The following is a 21,608-nucleotide window of genomic DNA, read 5'->3' on the forward strand; positions in this document are numbered from 1 at the left end:
GTCGTTCTTCCCTGTGGGCTTTTATGCACACTTTTCTCAGCAGTGGTGCTGGCTGCAGACACCGCAGATGATGCGGCCTCTGCATTCTTCTTTGTGATGGCCAAAACGTTGGCATCTATAACAGCAAAGGGGCTCAGGTGTATATTCCTCGATGGGGGAATGTTCCCCAGACTCCTAGATCTAGTTTGGAGGGAACTGGACCGATGAAGGTGGCGATGAGACGCTGAACAGGGACATTGTCCTTGCTCATGCAGCGAACAGCATAGTCAATGTTGCTGCATGAAGTTGCAATGGTGATAGGCATCATAACAGGATACCTGGTGATGACAGCTTTCTTCCTGATAAATGCAGGATCCAGCAGCGTTAGAGTTGGGTGTTCCTGGAAGTATCTGGCTGTCTCGACGTCCTTGGGGTAGATGATAAGATCACCTTTCCTGTTGGCTCTGGCTGTGAGTTGCATGCCTGGCTTATTAGCTATGGCAGCAACAGATGCGTAGGAAAGTGCGCTGTCCGTATTAGAGAGCCGAAACTTCGGCAGAGGTTTCTTTGGCTATGGAGCTGGGATGTTCCCTGCAATAGTGGAGGCTTCTTGTAGGAGTTTAGTAAGGTAATCAGTGCAATTGCAGTCCATGGACTGGTTCCCCTGTTCAGTCACCGTGGCATTGGAGGACTCGGGCACGGCGGTTGAAAGGTTGACTGCTGCTGCAAGCAAATGACTGCTGAGGAGTTGTAGGGACAGACAAGGACGAGTCTGTGCTCTCAGTCCTTGGTGTCTTCAGTGGCGATGGTAGGGCTGGTACTAGCGCTGGTGGAGGACACTCAGGACTCTTCCTTCTCTTGGGAGGGGGAGTCCCTTCCCTGGTAGCTGATTTCGTTTTCGAGAATCTGTGGTATCTAGTAAGCTTGATAGAAGCGTATTTGCACCCCTCGCATCTGCACCTGATATGGTGATTAAACAGGGTATGGTCAACTACATTGCTGGTGTAACAGGCGATGGTGTTGAACATCCATGCACGTCACTGTTGGTATGACATACAAGTTATCATAGTCGCAGTCCAGTTTATTGAAGTAGTCCTCACATTGTATGGTTTCATCTGGATAAAAGTTCCATCCCGACTCCCCAAGTTCCAATATGAAAGACTGACATGGTGGCGAATCTACGGGGAATTTTATTGAGAGCGGAGTTACCAAGCGATGAACGGAGAAATCAATATCATGATCCCGAAAATATAAATATCATTTACAGAATGGTGACTACGAGCTCATAGCTGCTGACTTGTCCATTATTGTAGGCTATTTTATGCTGATAATTGGAAAATATTTTGTTTTATTCACAAAAATTATCAGTATACAATATCATTTTATAAAAAATTTCAAGTCTTGTCTGAAAAATGCATAACTGTAAATTATTTGATATTTCTTAACTGTTAGTTCCTCAATAATCTACCCTCTCACACACAGGACCATTCAAGGAAGGCTTCCAGATGCATTATTGCAAGAGCCCGTGCTTGGCTGGTGGGGTCAGAATATCTTCTTCAACAACAACAACAACATCTAGGGATGTTAATGTGTTAGCTTATGGTAAATACAATAAAGTAATGTTAAAATAAAGCTCACATATCAAAAGTGACAAATACCATATGTGGAGTATTTGTAGTTGGTACCAACCGTGTCAGTAATTATCACAGGTATATAAATACTAATGCACAATTCAGTAAGTTTTCCTGGTATATTTCACAATTACTTTGAACTGTTTGGTGTAAATAATTGTGGGAAACCGATGATTTTTTTAAATTTCCAAAGTTATGAAGGAAAAATCAGATTTTGAAATGGAAACAAACGTAGGAATACCACCTAACATAAGGTTCTACACCTAAGTTAAGGTACCCCGCCTAAAGTTAAGGTTCTCCACCTACCCTAAGGTTCCACACCTAACCTAACCTAGGAGCCGTATCATTACCTGACCTAACCTAGGAGCCATACCTCAGCCTACTCTAAGACCAAGTCTCAACCCTGTGTTAGCTTCCTAACTTGCTTCATTCCAGGCAAGGTAACAATAAATCATATTTTAATAAATTGTTTTACTATTTTCGTAATATCATATTTTGTACAAAGATAAACAACATTTCCCCCATAAAGAAAATCAATTTGACAAATAAGAAAGTCCACACCTGTCCCATACGGAAATTGGGAGTTACCTAAACACATCCTCCTTTGCTGTACCATACGCCCTCTATATAAAAGTAAGACGCTCACCGTATAAGGACAACGTCTTTCAACGCTTCATTGTCAAGCACAGGCTCTTGCAATTATGCAGCGCTAGAAGGTCCTGGGTGCAAGAACGTTGTTGAGGAAATATCAAATAATTGTTTATTATGTATTTTATTCAGACAAATATATTGAAACCTTTTTCCATTTAAATAAGATTTTATTTTGATGGTCATTTTATTGAACTAACAACATTTTGGAATTATTAGCATAAAATAGACTATACTAATGGACAAGCCAACTGTTCTAGGAATTCAATGCTCATCGTTTCGTGTTTAAGTTAGTCTTAGCTCAGATTCCAGACTAAGAGGATCTCTCTGCCAGATCAAGGACTTGCTTACCCAACATAGGGGACATCAAGTACTACCGGCCAGGCTTAACTGGCACACGGGACACCAGCTCATAATCCAGCTTTCTTGTGGGCTGTAATTCTCGGCCCTTCAGTCAGCTGTTGACCTACAGATGAGCAACTACAGATTCCACTGTGGAAAGTATTGCAAAAACTGCAAGTGATGAATATCATACATTGATGCACACGAGAATGGGTTGGAAAACCATTCAAAGTGCCCAAACTAGAACTGGAAATGTGCAGAACGACTCAGAAGACTGGCAGCACTGCAGACCGTCCCACCCTTCACAGCAGCTACAGCACTGCTACACCCACCAAAGTCCCAAAAGGCTCCTCGTTCCAGACCACCATGTCGTCTACCTACCAATCCTGCACCAGTCACCGCTCTTACTCCTGACACAGCTCCCACCCCTGTCACCAATCTTGATCCTAGTCATGCGCCCCCCCCCCCCTTTCCCCTTCAACCTCCATCCTCATCTCCCAATTTGAATCCTTGCTCCTTGAAAAGCTGATCCCCTTAATTTTCCGGCTTGTAGCTAAAGTCTGCTCCCTTGTTCAGACTCCCTCCCACATCATTCAATACCTCCTTTCCTCCCTAGTATCTACCCCTCTAGAGCAAGGATAAGCAACTATGCTTAGAACTCATCCTTTTCTCTACTACTAGAGATCCTTCTCTTCTCTCCCAGTCTTTCCTACTCATTGGGACTTGGTGCTATCACTACTTTCTCTATCACTAAAACTCTTCTCTTCAGTTCCAGTTTGGACCTGGTTTCCTGGTCCTCCTAGCGGTCTTGCTCTTGGAGTCGAGCAACTCCACCTCCCTCCCCGCAGCTATGCTCTCTGGGCTGAGCGGCTGCTCCTCCTGTCTGAGAGCTTGGGGTTGGTTGTGGCTGTGCCTTGGGCGAGCTGATTCTCCTACACATGAGTGTTACACACTGTATAAAGAAAGGTTGCTCTGGGCTGAGCAAACCCTTGTAATGCAGATTCTCTTGGGCTGAGATCTTGCATGACTCCGACTGAAACGTCGAGTCTGCACCCCTTGGGGGCTAACGGCCTTGAGTCAAAGAGCCCCTGGCTGGAGGTGCTGTCCTGTCAATCTGTGTGTGTGTGTGTGTTTTAAGTTAAAATCATTATGAATAATTATTCAAATCAAATTTTATTTCCTTAATAAATATGACAATCAGAATTTCACAATTAGGAAGAGGAACTTGGAGAATACAAGTGCTAGAGTCACTTTCTGACATGGTGGTCTCGCCATTCAATTCACGTCTCAGATTTGACGATGTAAAATATGAAATTTGTAATGATATTAAAAAAAACATTTTTACCTACAGTAAGACAAACCTAAATACTTTATATAACTATGCAGTATAGAAATGTGCTATAGCCCAAATCTATTTCATATCCAGGCCTTGTCTCTGAAAATTAAGAGAAATGAAGTCAAATCATGACATAATTACAGTTAGATTGTGTGTAAGTCAAAGAGGGCTTATTAAAATAAAGATCTTTGCATTGACAATGTCTATTTAAATGTATAAAACTCATTTGAATTATAGGTGTGATTCTACTTGTAAATTTACTTTTCAAAAACACGTTTGTTCTGTTTCTAATGAAATTGTACAAATGAAATTGGTACATTGAGAAAGGATTCTGAGATCTTTTAAAATAGCCCAGTGAGGAAAGGAAAGTAGGAAAAAGTAAATATTGTAAGACCACCAAAATATATACCTTTTATATAAACTATATATTGTCCTCCTGTCTGGTGTTCAGCTGCTGATTCTCTTCTTAATTAAAACAGGAACTCACGGTCTATTAAATTTCTTATTCCCGATCTAGATAATAAGCAGTTAGAAATATCAAATAATTGCATTTTATTCAGACAAAGATATTAAAATCTTTTCAATTTCAAATAATATTTTATATTAATGGGATTTCTATCAAAATAACATAGTATTTTAGAATTATTTGCATAAAAAACTATTATAATGGATAAGTCACCAGTTACGGGAATTAAGTCTTCATTGTTTGAAAATTATTTATCCCATCAATGTAACTTTATAACTTCAATTTTGTAAGGTAAAAGGCTTACATCATTACATGTCTTTCCTTGATAAATCTATTAATCATAAGATTGTGAACACGTTGAGAACACTACTACGGTCTAGTCACTCTAGTGTATGAAAATCATCACCAAACTGATCTACGCCAGATGCTGCTAAAAGACTCGCTTAGATTTCAACAGGTGTCTACCTTGAGCCTCTTCAGTCAATATTCTCCATTCATCATCATGTACTTCACGCTGCAGCTTCACAGTTCTCACTTCTCAGCCATGTAGGCCTGGGCTTCCAACTCTTCTAGTGCCCTGAAGAGCCAAGTTGAAAGTCTGGTGAGCTAATCTCTCTTGGGGAGTGCGAAGAGCATGCCCAAACCATCTCCATCTACCCAGCACCATGATCTCGTTCACATGTGGCACTCTAGTAATCTCTTTCATAGTTTCATTTCTAATCCTGTCCTGCCATTTAACATTCTATATTCATCTGAGGGCTTTGTTCTCAAATCTACTAAATCTGTTGGATATTGTCTCATTGTCATACCATGACTCATGTCCATACAGTAACACCGATCTCACTAAACTGATTTTTATATGTAATTTCGGGTGATTTTATTTCCAAATTCACATATTTAAGCAGAATTCCATAATAATGCAGGACTCTCAATAAAATTGACCGGTGCACACTATCAAAGGCTTTTTCATCGTCTATAAATGTCATCAAAAGTGGATTTCTATATTCCACACATTGCTGTACAACATGTCTTAAGATGAAATTTTGGTCAGTGCAACAAGGCACTAGAAGAGTTGGAAGACCTTGGTCTAAATGGCTGAGGACTTTGAAGTATGAAATAGGAGATGATGAATGGAGAGGTATTGAATTAAAACCTCAAGATAGAGACAACTGGCGAAATAGACGTAGGAGATGTCCCGCTAGTAAGGACAGTGTCATCAGCATACTCTAGGTCAGCCTTTATAGAGATCATTCAATGCTACTATAGTGTGAGGTCTACCGCCAATTGTCGGCTACGTAAGTGGAGGGTGAGGTCTACCGCGTCCGCGTGACCAGCGTCCGAGAGCCCCGCACCTAACCATCGAACATGTGATCTGCCCAAATCCATAAAAAACGTGACCTGTTCACGTGACCTGCCCATATAAAAGGAAGCTAATGGAGCTGCTAAATCAGTTTTTCTCTCGGCCTAAAAGAGTTATCATCGATGTCAGCATTCTACAGTGAGCCACCAGCAATATTATGTGGATCCAGCGACAGGAGCACACACACAGGCAATTGAGCGATCGTGGTTGGACGCTAAAACGATGATTCTGAAGAGATTAATGCGAGCTATTGGTCGTCAGCTGTTCCAGTCTCATCTTGATCATTTTTGCTGGAAGGTGATGAGAAAAAATTCCAATGATCTATTTGTGTCATTCTTTGATGTACGAAGTGTGTATCGCTAGAATAAATGTATGGAAATATATGATAACCTGTTTGATGTATGAAGAGTGTATCGCTAGAATAATGTATGGAAACATATGATAACCTGTTTGATGTACGAAGAGTGTATCGCTAGAATAAATGTATGGAAATATATGATACCATGATTATTTTCATCTTTAGTCCTTTTTTTTAATGTAACTAGAAATCCAATGATCTATTTAAGTCATTTCTAAGATATGTTTAAATTAAGTGTTTGTTGCTTAAACAAATGTATGAAATGTGTTTTATCTATGAGGTAGGAATAATTCAGCAGTAGACCTCACGCTATAGTACTAACGGGAGGTAGATCTCACGCTATAGTGTGGTAGACCTCACGCTGTAGTAGCACCGATCATTCTGTCAGATTTCTGTTCGCCGAATCCGAGTTTTATACTTATCATTTCTCAAATGCTCTTGTACATACCAATGTATGTAGATTTTTCCGGCCTTTCAGCCGATGTATATATTATGCAGTTTCATGTATTTGATGTTCCACACATTGTATTTAAAGTTTCGTAAGAAACATAAATGGGTGCTACTATAGCGTGAGGTCTACCGCCATATGTCGCCTACCCAGGTGGAGGGTGAGGTCTACCGCGTGACCAGCGTCCCAGAGGCCCGCACCTAACCATCAAATATGTGAACTGCCCAAATCCATCCAAAAACGTGACCTGTCCATATAAAAGGAAGCAAATGGAGCTCCTAAATCAGTTTTCCCCTCGGCCTAAAAGAGATACCAATTGATCGATCGTGGTTGGACGCTAAAACGATGATTCTGAAGAGAATGCGAGGTGTTGGTCGTCAGCTGTTCCAGTCTCATCTTGATCATTTTTGCTGGAAGGCGATGAGAAAAAATTCCAATGATCTAGTTGTGTCATTCTTTGAAGATGTACGAAGTGTGTATCGCTAGATTAACCTGTTTGATGGAAGAAGACTGTATCGCTGGAATAAATGTATGGAAATATATGATAACCTGTTTGATGTACGAAGAATGTATCGCTAGAATAAATGTATGGAAATATATGATACCATGTTTGATGTACGAAGAGTGTATCGCTAGAATAAATGTATGGAAATATATGATACCATGTTTGATGTAACAAGAGTGTATCGCTAGAATAAATGTATGGAAATATATGATAACATGTTTGATGTACGAAGAGTGTATCGCTAGAATAAATGTATGGAAATAATATGTTTATTTTTACCTTTATTCCTTTTTTTTCAATGTAATTAGAAATTCAATTATCTATTTAAGTCATTTCTAAGATATGTTTAAATTAAGCGTTTATTGTTTAAACAAATGTATGAAATGTGTTTTATCTATGAGGGACGAATAACTCAGCAGTAGACCTCACGCTATAGTGTTAACGGGAGGTAGATCTCACGCTATAGTGTGGTAGACCTCACACTATAGTAGCACCCACAAATGATCGGTCAGACTTGACCTTTGAGCGACGGAGGTCATCTTGCTTGACCCGGGCACCTCTTTTCCGTCCGCACTCCTGTATATAAACAGAATGTCTCAGATAATAAACAAGTCAGTTCTCAGCTGCTTCTCATTGTGTGCCCTCACAAGCTAATTTCCTATTACTAATCCAGTTCAATCCTTCTCCACCATCTCCAACTATTCTATGCATTACAAAATCCGTGAGGAGGATAAACAAAATAGGTGGCAACACATTCCCTTCGAGTACTCCGCGGTTCACTGGAAATTCATTTGATAGGACTCCACTAACACTAACTTTACACTTGCTAAGCTTATGAACAGACTTAATCAAATTTAAATATTCTTTTGGGCTCGAGCCATGTCATCCTGATGGAATTTCCTCAAAGGGAGCTTTCTACTTGGGATATTTCTGCAAGTTGCTTGCTTCCTTGCCGTAGATTGTCCAGAAGTTTCTCCAGATAAGAGCTTTTTGGACAATGTGTCCTAGCCTCCAGGTCATTTAATAGCTCTGCCCATAGAGAAATTGTGACAAATTAACTTTAGTGAGGCAGTCATAGAGTGCCTCTAGCTCTGCCCCCAGAGCTTTAATTATTGCTCTGCATCTAGAGCACATGTTCTTCTTGGCCTGAAGGCTAAGTAGGGTAAGTGATATACCAGAGAATTTAACCTAGAAGTATCACAGGGTTCTTTACCCTTGGAGTGAGTATCCTGAGAGATATAACATGTATACAACAGGGACGTGTTTAAAACTAGCCACGGCTAACCTTCCCCAAATAGAGTTAACCTTGTCTCAAAAGAGATGGGATACGATTGGATACGTGGGCAAGAGTGTCGTTACAACTTATAATATTCGACACCCCCCCCCCCATGTGCTACTACAAACAGCAGTGTATGTCAAATTTTCAATGTTTCATTTTGTTTTTTACTTTAAACGACGCTCTGTGAACATTTGATGAATACAGCTCAAGCACAGATTTCGAACCAGGATTTCAATATGTAATTTGCTAAAGGAGGCCAACTGTTTACTAATAATGGCCAGGTTCGAGGCCAAATTACTTTATAGAACGAATGAATTTGGTGATTCACAAATTTACACAATTTTCCTCAGATGATTTTAAACCAGAGGTTATGACACTATTAATTGGTTAGATGAAATTAGATTGATAACAAACAGAAGCACATAAAGTGCATGCATGCATGCAGATATCACATAACTTTCTATTACTATTACTATTACTAGCTAAGCTACAACCCTAGTTGGAAAAGCAGGATGCTATAAGCCCAGAGGCCCCAACAGGGAAAATAGCCCAGTAAGGAAAAAAAGGAAAATAGAATAATCTAAAAAGAGTAATATTAAAATAAATATCTCCTATATAAACTATAAAAAACTTTAAAAAAAAACAAGAGAAAGAGAAATAAGATAGAATAGTGTGCTTGAGTGTACCCTCAAGCAAGAGAACTCTAACCCAAGACAGTAGAAGACCATGGTACAGAGGCTATAGCACTACCCAAGACTAGACAACACTGGTTTGATTTAGAAGTGTCCTTCTCCTAGAAGAGCTGCTTACCATAGCTAAAGAGTCTCTTCTACCCTTACAAAGAGGAAAGTGGCCACTGAACAATTAGTGCAGTAACCATTTGAGTGAAGGAGAATTGTTTCGTATTCTGTGTTGTCAGGTGTATGAGGACAGAGGAGAATATGTAAAGAATAGGCCAGACTATTCAGTGTGGAAGTGTGTAGGCAAAGGGAAAATGAACCGTAACCAGAGAGAAGGATCCAATGTAGTACCATCTGGCCAGTCAAAAGACCCCACAACTCTCTAGCGGTAGTATCACAACGGGTGGCTGATTTGAAGAGAAAATTTTAAGTTAATAGTAAAGGTACCCCTATAACACGATTTCTCAGTCCCTTACCTTCGGGTCATATTTTGTCCGATAACAATTGATTTGATCGGATTAAATCTTTGTTAATCCTACACCGAAGGTCATTTTCTGATGGCTGGGATCCTATTCCAGTTCCAAGAGAAGCATTTTTCTAGTTATCAAATATTTTAGTGGCAAAAACTAGAATGAGAAGTCGTCCGAAAATAGTCCCCATCCCCCGATTACGTCATAGCCAGTCTTATTTACAACGTGGAAGACAACGTGGTTATCTGATATCATTGGGGTTATGGTTTATTTCTTCAGGAATCTTTGCAGGAACTATAGTTCTGCAAAACCCCTGTCAGTGAGGAGATGCTGGATAACCTCCATGCACGAAGACCTAAGGATCCCAGATCTTTATGGTGAATCAGGGTATGGGTTTGGCGTAGCACGTCGTGAAGGAGGGGCAGCTCCCTCAGAGCCTCTGTCAGCAGCAGTCGAAGGTCCAGGAACCATTCTGCCTGTTTCCACAGTGGAGCTATTAAGGTTATTGACAGGTTGGTTGACAATATCCCCTCTTGAGGAGTTTCCTCATTAGGCGCAACGGGGGGAACCCGTACACATCCAGATGCTCTCACGGGTGCTGGAGAGCATCCTGGAAAGCTGTCTGTGAGTTCAGAAATGGAGAGCAGTACACCAGAAACTTCCAGGTCAGGGATGTTGCGAACAGGTTTATCGTCAGCAAACGCCACAAAGTTATCACTTTCATCTTGTCAGCCAAGATGTTCTTGCCAGGTGTGAACATGGCCGACATGGAAATCTTATATTGTCCTCTGTCCATCACAGAATTTCGATGCTTTTCTGGTAGAGTTGCCATGGAATAGTACCTCCTTGTTTGTTTAGGTAAGGAAAGGGTGTCTAGTTTCAATTCCAGTTTCATCAGAATATCAGCTGTGCAAACCCAACCACCCCACTGTGGTGCCTAACCACAGCAGTGACCTCTCCAGTAAACAGCTTAAACTCATGATCTCGGGCTGGGATCGATCTACTGCCATGCAAATGCTAGGCAAACATGTTACTACTGTACTAGGCCATTACAGTCATGTTGTCGCTCATCATCACTACCGAGTGGCCTGAAATGAGCTGTTGGAAATGTTGAAGAGCAAGGAAAGTCACTTTCTACTCCAGGTCTGACTTGGACCATAGCCCGCAGTCCATGCGCTGCAGCTGGTGAACGCCCCACCTTTCTTTTAATGCTTCTGTGAAGAACATCAATTCAGGAGGGGAATATATACCCATCTAAGAAGGATTAAATCCACCAACTCGGGTCTGCCGTTTGCTCTGACCTCATTGGAATAGACATTCTGGAGGAGTCTTGGGACTCTGCGGCAACTATAGTGGCGAAACAGATGTCTGGATACCTCAGGAGGTCTTCTACCAAAGTCTACCAGGCAAAGGGGGAGATCTTCTGTCATTGAAAGGTTGGCTCTCCGCTGAAAGCCACTGTACGCCGAATAGACGAGTTTTTACTTTTTTGTTAGATACTGTTATAGATGACCCTCAATACAACCATAGTTTTGTCACCCAAAATCCGTCCTGTCTTTAGCGTCTTTTTTTTTCAAATTTGATAAAATCCCAAACCTATTGCATCAGATTCTTTCCTCCTTTTCAAATGACATATTCTGTTATTGTGACCAAGTTACGTAGCATTATTATTTGTAATGTAAGATGTGCAATCTTCATTGTAACATTTAGCATCATTCAATAGTTCTGTTGTGGGAGGGGGGCACTTGACCATCAAGGAACCAAGTGTTAAAAAATATAAAATAATTTATAGTTATGCATTTTCTTCAGGTAAAAATACTAAAGTCTTTTTGTAATCTAAACTGAAATTGGATTAAAGAGGAATTTTATATCAAAACACCAATTATATGAATTATTAGCATAATATGATTTGATGTGATGAAAAAGTCACCAGTTCTGTGTATTCAGTCTTTATAGTTCCATTTATGCAACGAGATTATGAAAAGTAAATTAGTTTTTGCCGGTAAAGGCAAACAAATGCCTATACCCTAACAGAATAACTTGAACAATTTCTCTATAGTGTGAGTAATAAGAATCCATACTACCATGTTAATTGCTTAGGTCTGGGCCGGGTTTCCAGATTTGGCCTTTTGATTGAGGCCAAATTGGCCTTTTTCAAATATGTTTGGCCTTAAAAGTTTTTACATTAATGCCAAACTCCATTTCGACCATTTGGCTTAATATCTGGCCTTTTTATCAACTGTATGATCTCTCAACGTCATATAACTGAATTTCTTTAACACGAGTGATAGAGTGGATTATGATATTTGTTACATACTCCGGATAGCTAGGTTGGTAGCGTCGCGGGCTTCTGTTTCAGAGGTCCCGAGTTCGGTCCCCGCCAAGGACGCAAATACCGTGAGACCTTCTACCGGGGGGTACTCCCCAGGGTGGCACCTGCGGGGGAGGTTAGAGGGGACTAGTGGTAGTCCATGCTGGCTTATGGTCGCCCGAGGAGAATGATGTAGATCGTCTCAGTGGGGACCTAAAACCCGCAACTTTAACAATCATGCCTTTGGAGGAATCGGTATAGCCAGCTGTCAAAGTCGACATGGCTCCCAGCGTAGGCAGAAAGGACCTCGCGGGACACTTATCCATCATCCCTTTACGAGAAGAATCAGGTCCTCGAAAAGGGAAGTAGAGGATTAACATAGTAGCAAAATGGCATTATGTTTTACTCAGGTCAACATTGTCATCATTTCCTCCTACGGTTAGATTTCGCCTGTCGTCTCTATCTTGAGCTTTTCAATCAATACTTCTCCATTCGTCATCTCGTACTTCACACTTCATGGTCCTCAGTCATGTAGATCTGGGTCTTCCAACTCTTTTATTGCCTTGTGGAGCCCAGTTGAAAGTTTGGTGAACTCATCTCTATTGGGGAGTACGAAGCGCATGCCCTAACCATCTCCATCTGTCCCTTACCATGATCTCATCTACACATGGCACTTGAGTAATCTCTTATAGTTTCTTTTCTAATCCTGTCCTGTCATTCAATTTCAACTCCCAATATTCTTCTGAGGGCTTTGTTCTCAAATCTACAATATCTGTTGAATATTGCTTCTTTGTCATACCATGACTCATGTCCATTCAGTAATGCCGATCTCATTAACATATATATATATATATATATATATATATATATATATATATATATATATATATATATATATATATACTGATTTTTAATGTGTAATTTCAGGTGATTTTACTTCCAAATTTTATTTAACCTAGCCATTGCCTGATTTTCTCTTTGCAATCTTTCATTAAACTCCAGTTCTAAAGACCCCAAATATTTAAATGATTCAACCTCATGAATCCTTTCTCCTTCCAATGATATTTCATCTTCCACTGAATATTCAGTTCTCATCATCTGTCTTTCTTCTATTTATCTTGAGCCTAACCTCCCGTAATATTTCATAATTCTGGTAAGCATGTATTGTAAATCCTGTGGTGTTCTGCTGATAAGGACAGCCAATCCTTCTCCACCATCTCCAACTGTTCTATGCATTACAAAATCTATGAGGACGATAAACAACATAGGTGACAATATATTCCCTTGAAGTACTCCACTGTTCACTGGAAATTCATTTAATAGGACTCCACTAACATTAACTTTGCACTTATTTTGCTCATGAAGACTTAATCAAATTTACACATTTAAGAGGAACTCCATAAGAACGCAGAACTTTTTCATTGTCCGCAAATGCCATCAACGGTGGATTCCTATATTCTACACATTGCTGTACAACATGTCTTAAGATGAAAATTTGGTCATTGCAGCTTCTACCTTTTCTAAATTCTGCTTGTTCATCTCTCAGCTTTTCACCAATCTTTCTCTCCAGTCTCTTTAGAATAAACATACTATATATTTTCTTGACAACTGACGTAAGTGTGATGCCTCTGTAATTATTGCACTGTCAGTTTTTTTTTTTTTACTCCTAGCTCCCCTTCATCGCGTTTTGTCTGTTCATGCCACATTCGTAAGTATTCTGGGAGTCACTTCATCTCAGCAGTTATTCCATCATATCCAGGGGCTTTCCATCTCTTGAGTTTTTTTAATAATAGCTTCGACTTGAGGGTGCTGGCCGGAATGCCAATGCGCCTAGACATTATAATAAACTGCCAACTGAAATGAAGGACCTAAAGGGAGCAATTGAATCTAAGAAAAAACTAAAGACATTACTTTTCACAAGATCATATGATTTGGAAGATGCTACAATCAAAGAATTGTATAAGTTATAATGAAAATGTTTCGTTAGATTGATATGGACCCGCCCGAGAAGTAGTTCACTCCACTTCAGTGGTGGGTTGGATTTAAACCCAAAACAAGTAAAGTAAGTATGTAGTGTGGTATAGGAAGAAGAACACAAAATCCTGAAAAAAAAAATCACTGAGCTTCATATGGCAATGGAGAATACGTATACGAAATATTTTGTCAAAATTCCTCTTACTTTTATAGCTAAAGTGTAATTAGTAAAAGTAACTCAATAAACCAAAAGCATTGATAATTATTACATTTTAATGTAAAAGATATTGTGAACAATGGCATCCGTATAACTTCCATGAGTTGCAGACGACGTATTACACCTTTGTCCTTCAGTCCTACCACAAACGTGACAGAGTATATGCCTGAGTTTGACCTCTGACATTTTACGTTTGTTTTTCTCCTTTTCGGCAAGAATTTCTATCAGTTCAAAGAGGAAAAGACAATTTCAACATCTCGTTAACATGAGGAAGAAGAAAATTCTCTCTATTAAGTTCATCAAACTTATAACTGAGCCTACATGGCTGAGTAGTGAGAAACATGAAGTAGATGATGATGAATGGAGAATATTGATTGAAAAGCTCAAGGTAGACACCTTTAAAGGTTTAAAGGCCGCTCATGAATGGCAGGGGCAAGGGACAGTGACATCGCCCCATCAATCAGGACAATGCCCTAGAGACTGACCATATATACATATGATCAGCGCCCAAGCCAACCCTCTTAACCCAAGCTAGGACCAGGGATAGCCAGGCAATGGCTGCTGAGGACTCAACAGATAGACCTATAGGCTCCCCCAAACCCTCCAACCTTAGCTCACAAGGATGGTAAGGTTGCAGACACTAATGCCCCAAACGAGACTGAGCAGGATTCGAACCCCCGACTGGCAAACACCAGGCAGAGACTTCACCAATCAGGCCACACCAAAGCTCATTGCAGAATTTGGCTTAGATCAGTTTAATTGGTGATGATGAATACTAGGAAGACCGTTGTAGAGTTCTTAACATACTAATGAACAGTAGTGTTCTTAACTTACAAACATTTTTATATATGAAATTTGTTAGGGAAAGACATGAGAGCCTTTATCCGTGAAAGAACCCAAGTTGATTTAAGCTTAGACTTTTGATTAGTACCAGTACGATAAGGATAGGGAAGTGGGGAATATAGGGAAAGGATAAGTACCCCTGGATACAATCCAGTTTATACCCCGAAGGCAGGTACTTGGGATGGGAAAGAATAAGGAAAAAAAGGGGGGAAAAAGAAGTAGCCTACAGGAAAAGAATAAAAGAGAGGGGCAGACCCTCATGCGACATTAGATAGCAGTAGAATTAATCTGAGAAAGGAAGAGACAGGCAGGAAAAGGAAAGGTTTTTTGGTTCACGCTAAGCAAAAGGACACCAATCGACTGTCACCAATTTGTTGATTAAGTAAGGTTTGATGGTTAATGAAGGGTTTTTTTTTTTTTTTCTTTTTTTTTAAGATGATTTAATGTTTAAATGAAATTACAATTTAACTGCTGAAAGGATATATAATGAAATTAATCAGATGATATGAATCTGGGCCTGGGAGGATCACAATTGATCTTAGACTCCAGTCTCTTCCACCAATAATGATCACGAGCATGTTCAATAGTGAGATTTCTAGTTAGAGTGCAAAGGTCGTCATCGTCTAAAGCAAGTTTGTCCCAGGCTTTCTGCCCGAGCCTGTGAAACCGGACATTAAGAGGCTCCAATTTGGAATATTGATGTAATTCCCTAATTGTATTGTAATAGGGAAGGTTCTCTTTGTAGGCTCTCCTCAAAGCCCTATTTTGAATTGCCTGCATTTTATTAAGGGAAGTATTGCTAATTGCTCCAAATATTATGGTGGGGTACTCTAACTGAGGCCTTACTAATGATTTATATAAACGAAGTTGAGTTTTAGTCGATAAATATTTAAAACGTTGTAATTTATCAAGAATTACTCTAGAAGCAGCTATTCTCGCTTTGAGTGTGAAAGAATACCAGATTTCTTAAAGTTACACCCAAGTATTGTGGTCTTTTGTTTAAATGGAATTCTTACATTGTCAACAATGATTTCTGCAGGACTGCGAGCTGAAATGGGGAGGAGCTGAAATTTGTTCAAGTTTGTTGTTATTTTCCATTTCTTTTCGTAATTATTTACTTTTTGTATTTCCCGGACTGTTTTTATTTGCAGCATACGTTTGTTCTTATTAGGAATAGATATTTCTTGGGTGTGGTCATCTGCAAACATGATTTGCAGACAACCTGGAACAGGAGGAGGGGTGTCTCTGATATAAAAATTGTAAAGTGAAGGGGAGAGAACACTGCCCTGAGGAACACCAGATAGAAGTGGAAACTCTGGTCCAATAAATTCTTTAATCTTGATCATGGCCACTCGATTCTCAAGAAAGTTGCATAATAACCTGGTAGCTAGATTTGGTAGTTGTGCTTCTATGAACTTGTATTTAGGACCCTCGTGCCATACCTTATCAAAAGCTTGGCTGACATTCCTAGAAATTAGGTTACAACGACCCCCAAGATTTGACTTGACAGCAATGAATTCATAAAGACGGGCTAATGCAAGTTGGGTCCCTTTGCCCCTTGTAAATCCGTATTGATTGTTATTGATAAGTAAATTTTCCTCAAGGAAATCCTCCAATCTTTCTTTAATAATTTTTTCAAGAATCTTACCAGGAGTCTCTAATAAGGATATAGGTCTATAGTTAGAGACTGAGGTGAGGTCTCTGCCCTTTTTCCCTACAAAGGGAAGTATTGCTTTTTTTAAATAATCTGGCCAATAACCCATACTCGGAGTTTCATTAAAGATGTTGCAAAGAAAAGAGAGCATCGAATTTGGCAAATTATTAAGGATAAGTTTATTTACTTTAGACTGGCCTGAAGCTTTGTTTTTAAAACTTTTGATTATTTTGATAATATCTTGAAGTTGGATAGGTTTGAGGAAGGGGTCATCTTCGTCAAGTCTCCCAAGATCTACTGAATCATAAGGTATTATATGGTCAGCATGTTCACGGATTGTCTCAGTGACATGCTGCTCATGTTGTTGGTCGAACCTTAGATTTTCTATTGGGTTTATTTTAAAGATGTTGGACCGGAAGTCTCTAAAGATCACCTCCTGATCTTGAGATGAATAGATCTTTTCGTTATTATGAGTGATGTATGCTATAGGTTGAGAAGTTGAGCCCAACAGTTTCTTAATCATATTCCAAAATTTTGCAGGGTCTTTATAATAACTTTCACATTTATCTAACAGAGCCTCCCAAGTAGAATTAAGGAGTTCAGTTGATTCTATTTTGATCCGTTCTTGTATATTATGAATGTACTCTAAAAGTTGATGTGTGGGGCCTCGGTTATTAATTAATTCTAGGGCTTGTTATAACGGATCTGAAGTAATTTAAGAGAATCTGTTTCTTTGGTATATGGTAGGATCCTGAAAGTTTTAAGTGGGATATGGAGCTCTGAGGCTTCCTTGATCCTCCTATACCAAAAAGCTATCTTATCGTCAATGTAAGATTTATCCTTTAAGATGTTATCGGGTTCGTCAAAAGTAGAGAGAGAGTCATCAAGAGTGTCCTTAAAACGTTTCCAGTTCGCATTGTTCAAATCTATAGTTGGAGTAGCAACCACCATAATGGGTCTCACAGTAATCTTAAAAATAATGGGAAGATGATCTGAAGTGGTTAAGGGGCCTTGAGTAAGGGAATAATTAAACATGTGAAATCTATTTGAAAGAAGTATATCTGGCTTACTAGAGGTTCTTCTGGTAGAATACGTATCAAAATGTGGGCCTAAGAACCTTATAAGGTTTCTATTCAACAGGCCATTGATTAATGTGCCCATAGGGTTGACTCTGTTATAACCAAGGGCTGGATGAGCTGCATTAAGATCAGCCAGCAGATAGACAGGGATGTTACGTCTCATCAATGATAATATATCCTGCTGTGGAAATACTGGGTTTCTTGGGGGTAGATAGTTCGTGGCGACTATAATTGGTCCCCGTACTGTCTGTATTTCGACAGCAACCAGATTGTGATTGAAACCATCAATTAACTTGACAGTAACATCCCGTCGAACTGCTATTGCTGTACCAGCCCCCTGTTCACCAGAGGTGTTACACTGAAACACACTATAGTTCCAGATCTTTATACGGGTAGAATCAGGAATTCCAGTTGAGTTAAGAAGTATGAGATGAGGAGAGAGGGAGGAGTAGATATTAGTAAGTTCCTTACACCTAAGGAACATCCACTTTAATACATTATGTTGAATTACTGTGAGGGAATCCATTATGGTAATTGTCCTTTGGTCAAGTCATAAAAGCCTGATTTTAACCTCCTGTACTTATCTGGAGTGATCCAGGTAATCCTAGACCTGTATTTGTCCAGTTCAATAGAGCCATTATTAATGAATTGAACAACTGTGGAGTTAGCTAATTTTTCAGTGTATAGGTATTTGATATTATGGTTTTCAAAAATCATTTTCTCAATTTGGTCATGAGAGGCGGATATAGGGGGGTTTGCTATATTAATGGAGGTATACAATTTTAGACCAACCTTAGGTGTTGATTGTTTCATTGGAGGAAGGGGAGGGAGAGCAGTAGCTCCTTGCAATTCAGTGTCCAAAGGTTCAGATGTTGAGGTAGAGGGCTGTGGTTGTTTTTTAGCAGGATTAGCAGGCTCAGAGATATCAGAATCTGCGTCACTCAGTACTCTTTTCCTGTTGATTTCATCAGTATCCATTTCATCATTAACTGCCACAGATTGATGAGGGGTATTGGTACGTACATTATCTGATTTCAGCATAGTTGATCCTTTATTGGCTAAATTGATAGCTTCGATAGGAATTTTGACCAGTGGGAGTCCATTGGCTTTATAAAAAGAATCAACCATTGACTGGAAAGTCCCTGGCTCGACTGCTTCGCTAAGGTTAGCCATGATAAGTGCAGTGTTTATAACCGTTTGTTGCTGAAGGGTAATACTGTTGAATATATGTTGAGAGAAGGTGTTAGGATTGGAGGGGGCTGAGGCTTGAGCAAAGGACTTATTTGGTGAGATATTTGATTGCTGGTTTCTAAGAACCTTTGCTTGATCCTTAACCATGGATTTCCGGGTGGGGCATCTTGCTGCCATGGTTGGATGGTCACCATTACATGTGATACACTTATGGTTATGCTGATTGGTGCAGTCAGTCCAAAAGTGTTTCAATGAGGCACAAAGCGAACATATCTTATATGTGGAAGGTTGAGGGCAGTCCTTTTTCGTATGATCATATTTGTAGCATCTCATGCATTGAGATAGGGAGACAAATACGTCCTGGGCCAGATATTTGGGGGGAAATGATTGGCTTGAAATGAGCAGACCTTTGGTAAGGCTGTCTCTCACCATTTGAATAGTCTCAAGTTGAACTTTAAAGGTCGATTTGGTGTTTGGTAATTTGATGACCTTAGTTACCTTAACATTATTTCTACGTTCAATTTCAGCCTTCAAATCATCTTCAGAACGGTCATAAACTATGTCGTCGGCCTGCGTAATGACCAGGGTACGAAGGGCATTGAGATGAGGAGGATCTAGGACCTCAAAATTCTTGCTAAGGAAAGCTTCCTTAGTTTTGGGAAGGATGATCTTCTCAATAGTAGCTTCATCAGCTATAGCCAAATAAATGTTGTTGACTGTAGTTAGCTTATGAATGAAGCAGGAGTTATCCTGTAGGATACTCCATACAGCCTTCCTTCGGGCATCATTGTCAGATCCCTGACTGGTATCTTTAATCTTCACTTTCCCCATTGCAGTGAAGAGAAGAAAGTAATATGCATTAAGATATTTATGTTGTGACCCATCTCAGAATCTGCACCGTGTTAGAATATTCTCATTTGGCGCTGCGCAATGTGAAGATTCCCAGATCGCGCGACCAAGTTGGAATCGTATTTTGGTTGCTGTGGAGTGAAACAAATTCACGTATATACGCCGACTGACTCGTTTACCTTATATGGCAATAGGTGTGTTAACAGTATTAGGTTCTATGGGGGTGATCTCCTCGTCATATATGCAGTGATCAGGCCATTATGTAAAGTCAGGTCATTATGTGTGTTTAATTTGTTTCCAAAGCGTGTTAGTTATTGTAGTATGGAATTGTCAACCCTATCTGTCACTGTGTATGGGCCACTTGAAATTGTTGAATGTCAGCCTCTAATTCACAAACAATGGGGAGGGTGTTGTAGTTAATTAACTAATATCATTTTTTATGCATTTGATATTTTTTAAACAGTGTGTATATTAATTTTATAATGATTCATATGATCGCGGTGTAGATCCATGTTTGATTTTGCCAGTGAGTAATCTATTCTAGTTTTACTTCTTTCAGGGTTTAAATTGTCACCAAGTCAAATCAAAGAATGATTTAGAAAGTTTGGCAAATTACTCAGTTATTAGTTATTCCTAGACTAGATAATAATAAGTACTTAACTGGCAATTGCACACTTGTTAGCAGCTTGGCAGAAGGTCGTGACAGCACACTGACTGACAAGCACTTGACGTTAATGTCGTCTGCTTGTGCTTTATATAGGCGTCAACACCCGCGGGAACTCACCACTGCATTCCAACTTTGCCGCACAAAGTAAGAATTCTAATATCGCGCAACTCGATTCGGAATCGGCGCAGATTCCAACATAGCGCGAACATAAGCACCACAATCAACAAGAACATTACATACATCTGTAGATATGTTATCAACAGAGCAACTTATTTTGAAACAACATTCTTCATCATTATAATTATTAGTGGATCTAGGCTTACAAACATTCACAGTTGCACTAGAAAATCTAGTAGGCCTATTAGCCTTTCTACATTCATCAAAATTCTGTGTAATGGTTTTGCATTCTTTGCACCACTTACCTCTGTCTTTCTTCAACTTACACTCGAAAGACTTATGTCCAGTCTTACCACATGAATAACATCTTACTGATGAGCCACTGGCAGATCCACCACACTGAAAATCAGGATTCTTCTTATAATTCACCTTAAGGACGTTCTCACTCTTCACATCAGGCCTGTGTGCCTCTTGACTCCTCAGGCTTTCTTCATAACTCCATAGCAGAGACTTGAATTCCGGAAATGTAGACTCACTATCCTTCTGCATAACAACAGTATTAAATGGAGTAAATTCCTCTGGAAGACCCTTCAACACCATAGCAATAAGAAGGCTGTCGCTGATCGTCTCACCAGCTGGCTTTAATGAAGTAGAGGCTGCCTCTGCTCGAAGAAAATAATCCGTTACACATTCTTTCCCTCTCATTTTCAGTGATGTCAGCTCCGTGTAGAGGGAGATGATTCTTGGTTTCCTAGTACTTCGGTAATGGTCCCGTAGAATCTCCAATGCCTTTCTTCCATCGTTGACTGCATCTCTCATTAGTTGGAGGCTCTTATCATCTAGAACTTAAACAATCTCGGCAAAAATGTCAGCATTTTTAGTACTGAATTCCGCTGAACTTTGATCTTCACTTTCGTCTAGGGTAAGTTTTCGAAGTCTCAGATGGGCTAGAAATTTTATCTCCCACATTTCATATTTCTCCTCATCACCATCAAAATACAACTTCCTCTTGCTTGAGCTGGGCCCATAACCTGTGAGCTCGAAGGACATGATGGTGGGTTATAATAAAAGATTATCAATAAAAGAGTCACTTTAATGGAGAATGTGGGAGGCAGCAGTACACAGTTCCTTCGGCCATGAACTTGCCGGTTACACTACACGGACAAAAGAAAGCGGCGTCACGCCACGCACATCATGACAAGAA

At 39.7% G+C, this 21,608-nt stretch overlaps 1 protein-coding gene across 1 annotated transcript; it reads right to left on the reverse strand.

Moving 5' to 3' along the window:
• Positions 1 to 20,440: 20,440 nt before the first annotated feature.
• Positions 20,441 to 21,223, reverse strand: LOC137626717 (uncharacterized). The gene is made up of 2 exons (XM_068357726.1): positions 20,710 to 21,223; positions 20,441 to 20,529 (listed from the first exon to the last, which is right to left on the reverse strand). Exons 1-2 carry the CDS (start codon positions 21,221 to 21,223, stop codon positions 20,441 to 20,443), a joined length of 603 nt encoding a protein of 200 aa, XP_068213827.1.
• Between the last annotated feature and the right edge of the window lie 385 nt (positions 21,224 to 21,608).

The sequence above is a fragment of the Palaemon carinicauda genome, chromosome 34 (assembly GCF_036898095.1).
Source record: "Palaemon carinicauda isolate YSFRI2023 chromosome 34, ASM3689809v2, whole genome shotgun sequence".
Taxonomy (NCBI): Eukaryota; Metazoa; Arthropoda; class Malacostraca; order Decapoda; family Palaemonidae; genus Palaemon; species Palaemon carinicauda.

Excerpts from the sequence above, each read along its gene's own strand:
- LOC137626717 (XM_068357726.1), bottom strand. The coding sequence starts at position 21,223 with ATGAGAGATGCAGTCAACGATGGAAGAAAGGCATTGGAGATTCTACGG. Across the intron at positions 20,530-20,709 it reads TAAGTTGAAGAAAGACAGAG|ATGTATGTAATGTTCTTGTT; the intron begins GTAAGTGGTGCA and ends ACATATCTACAG.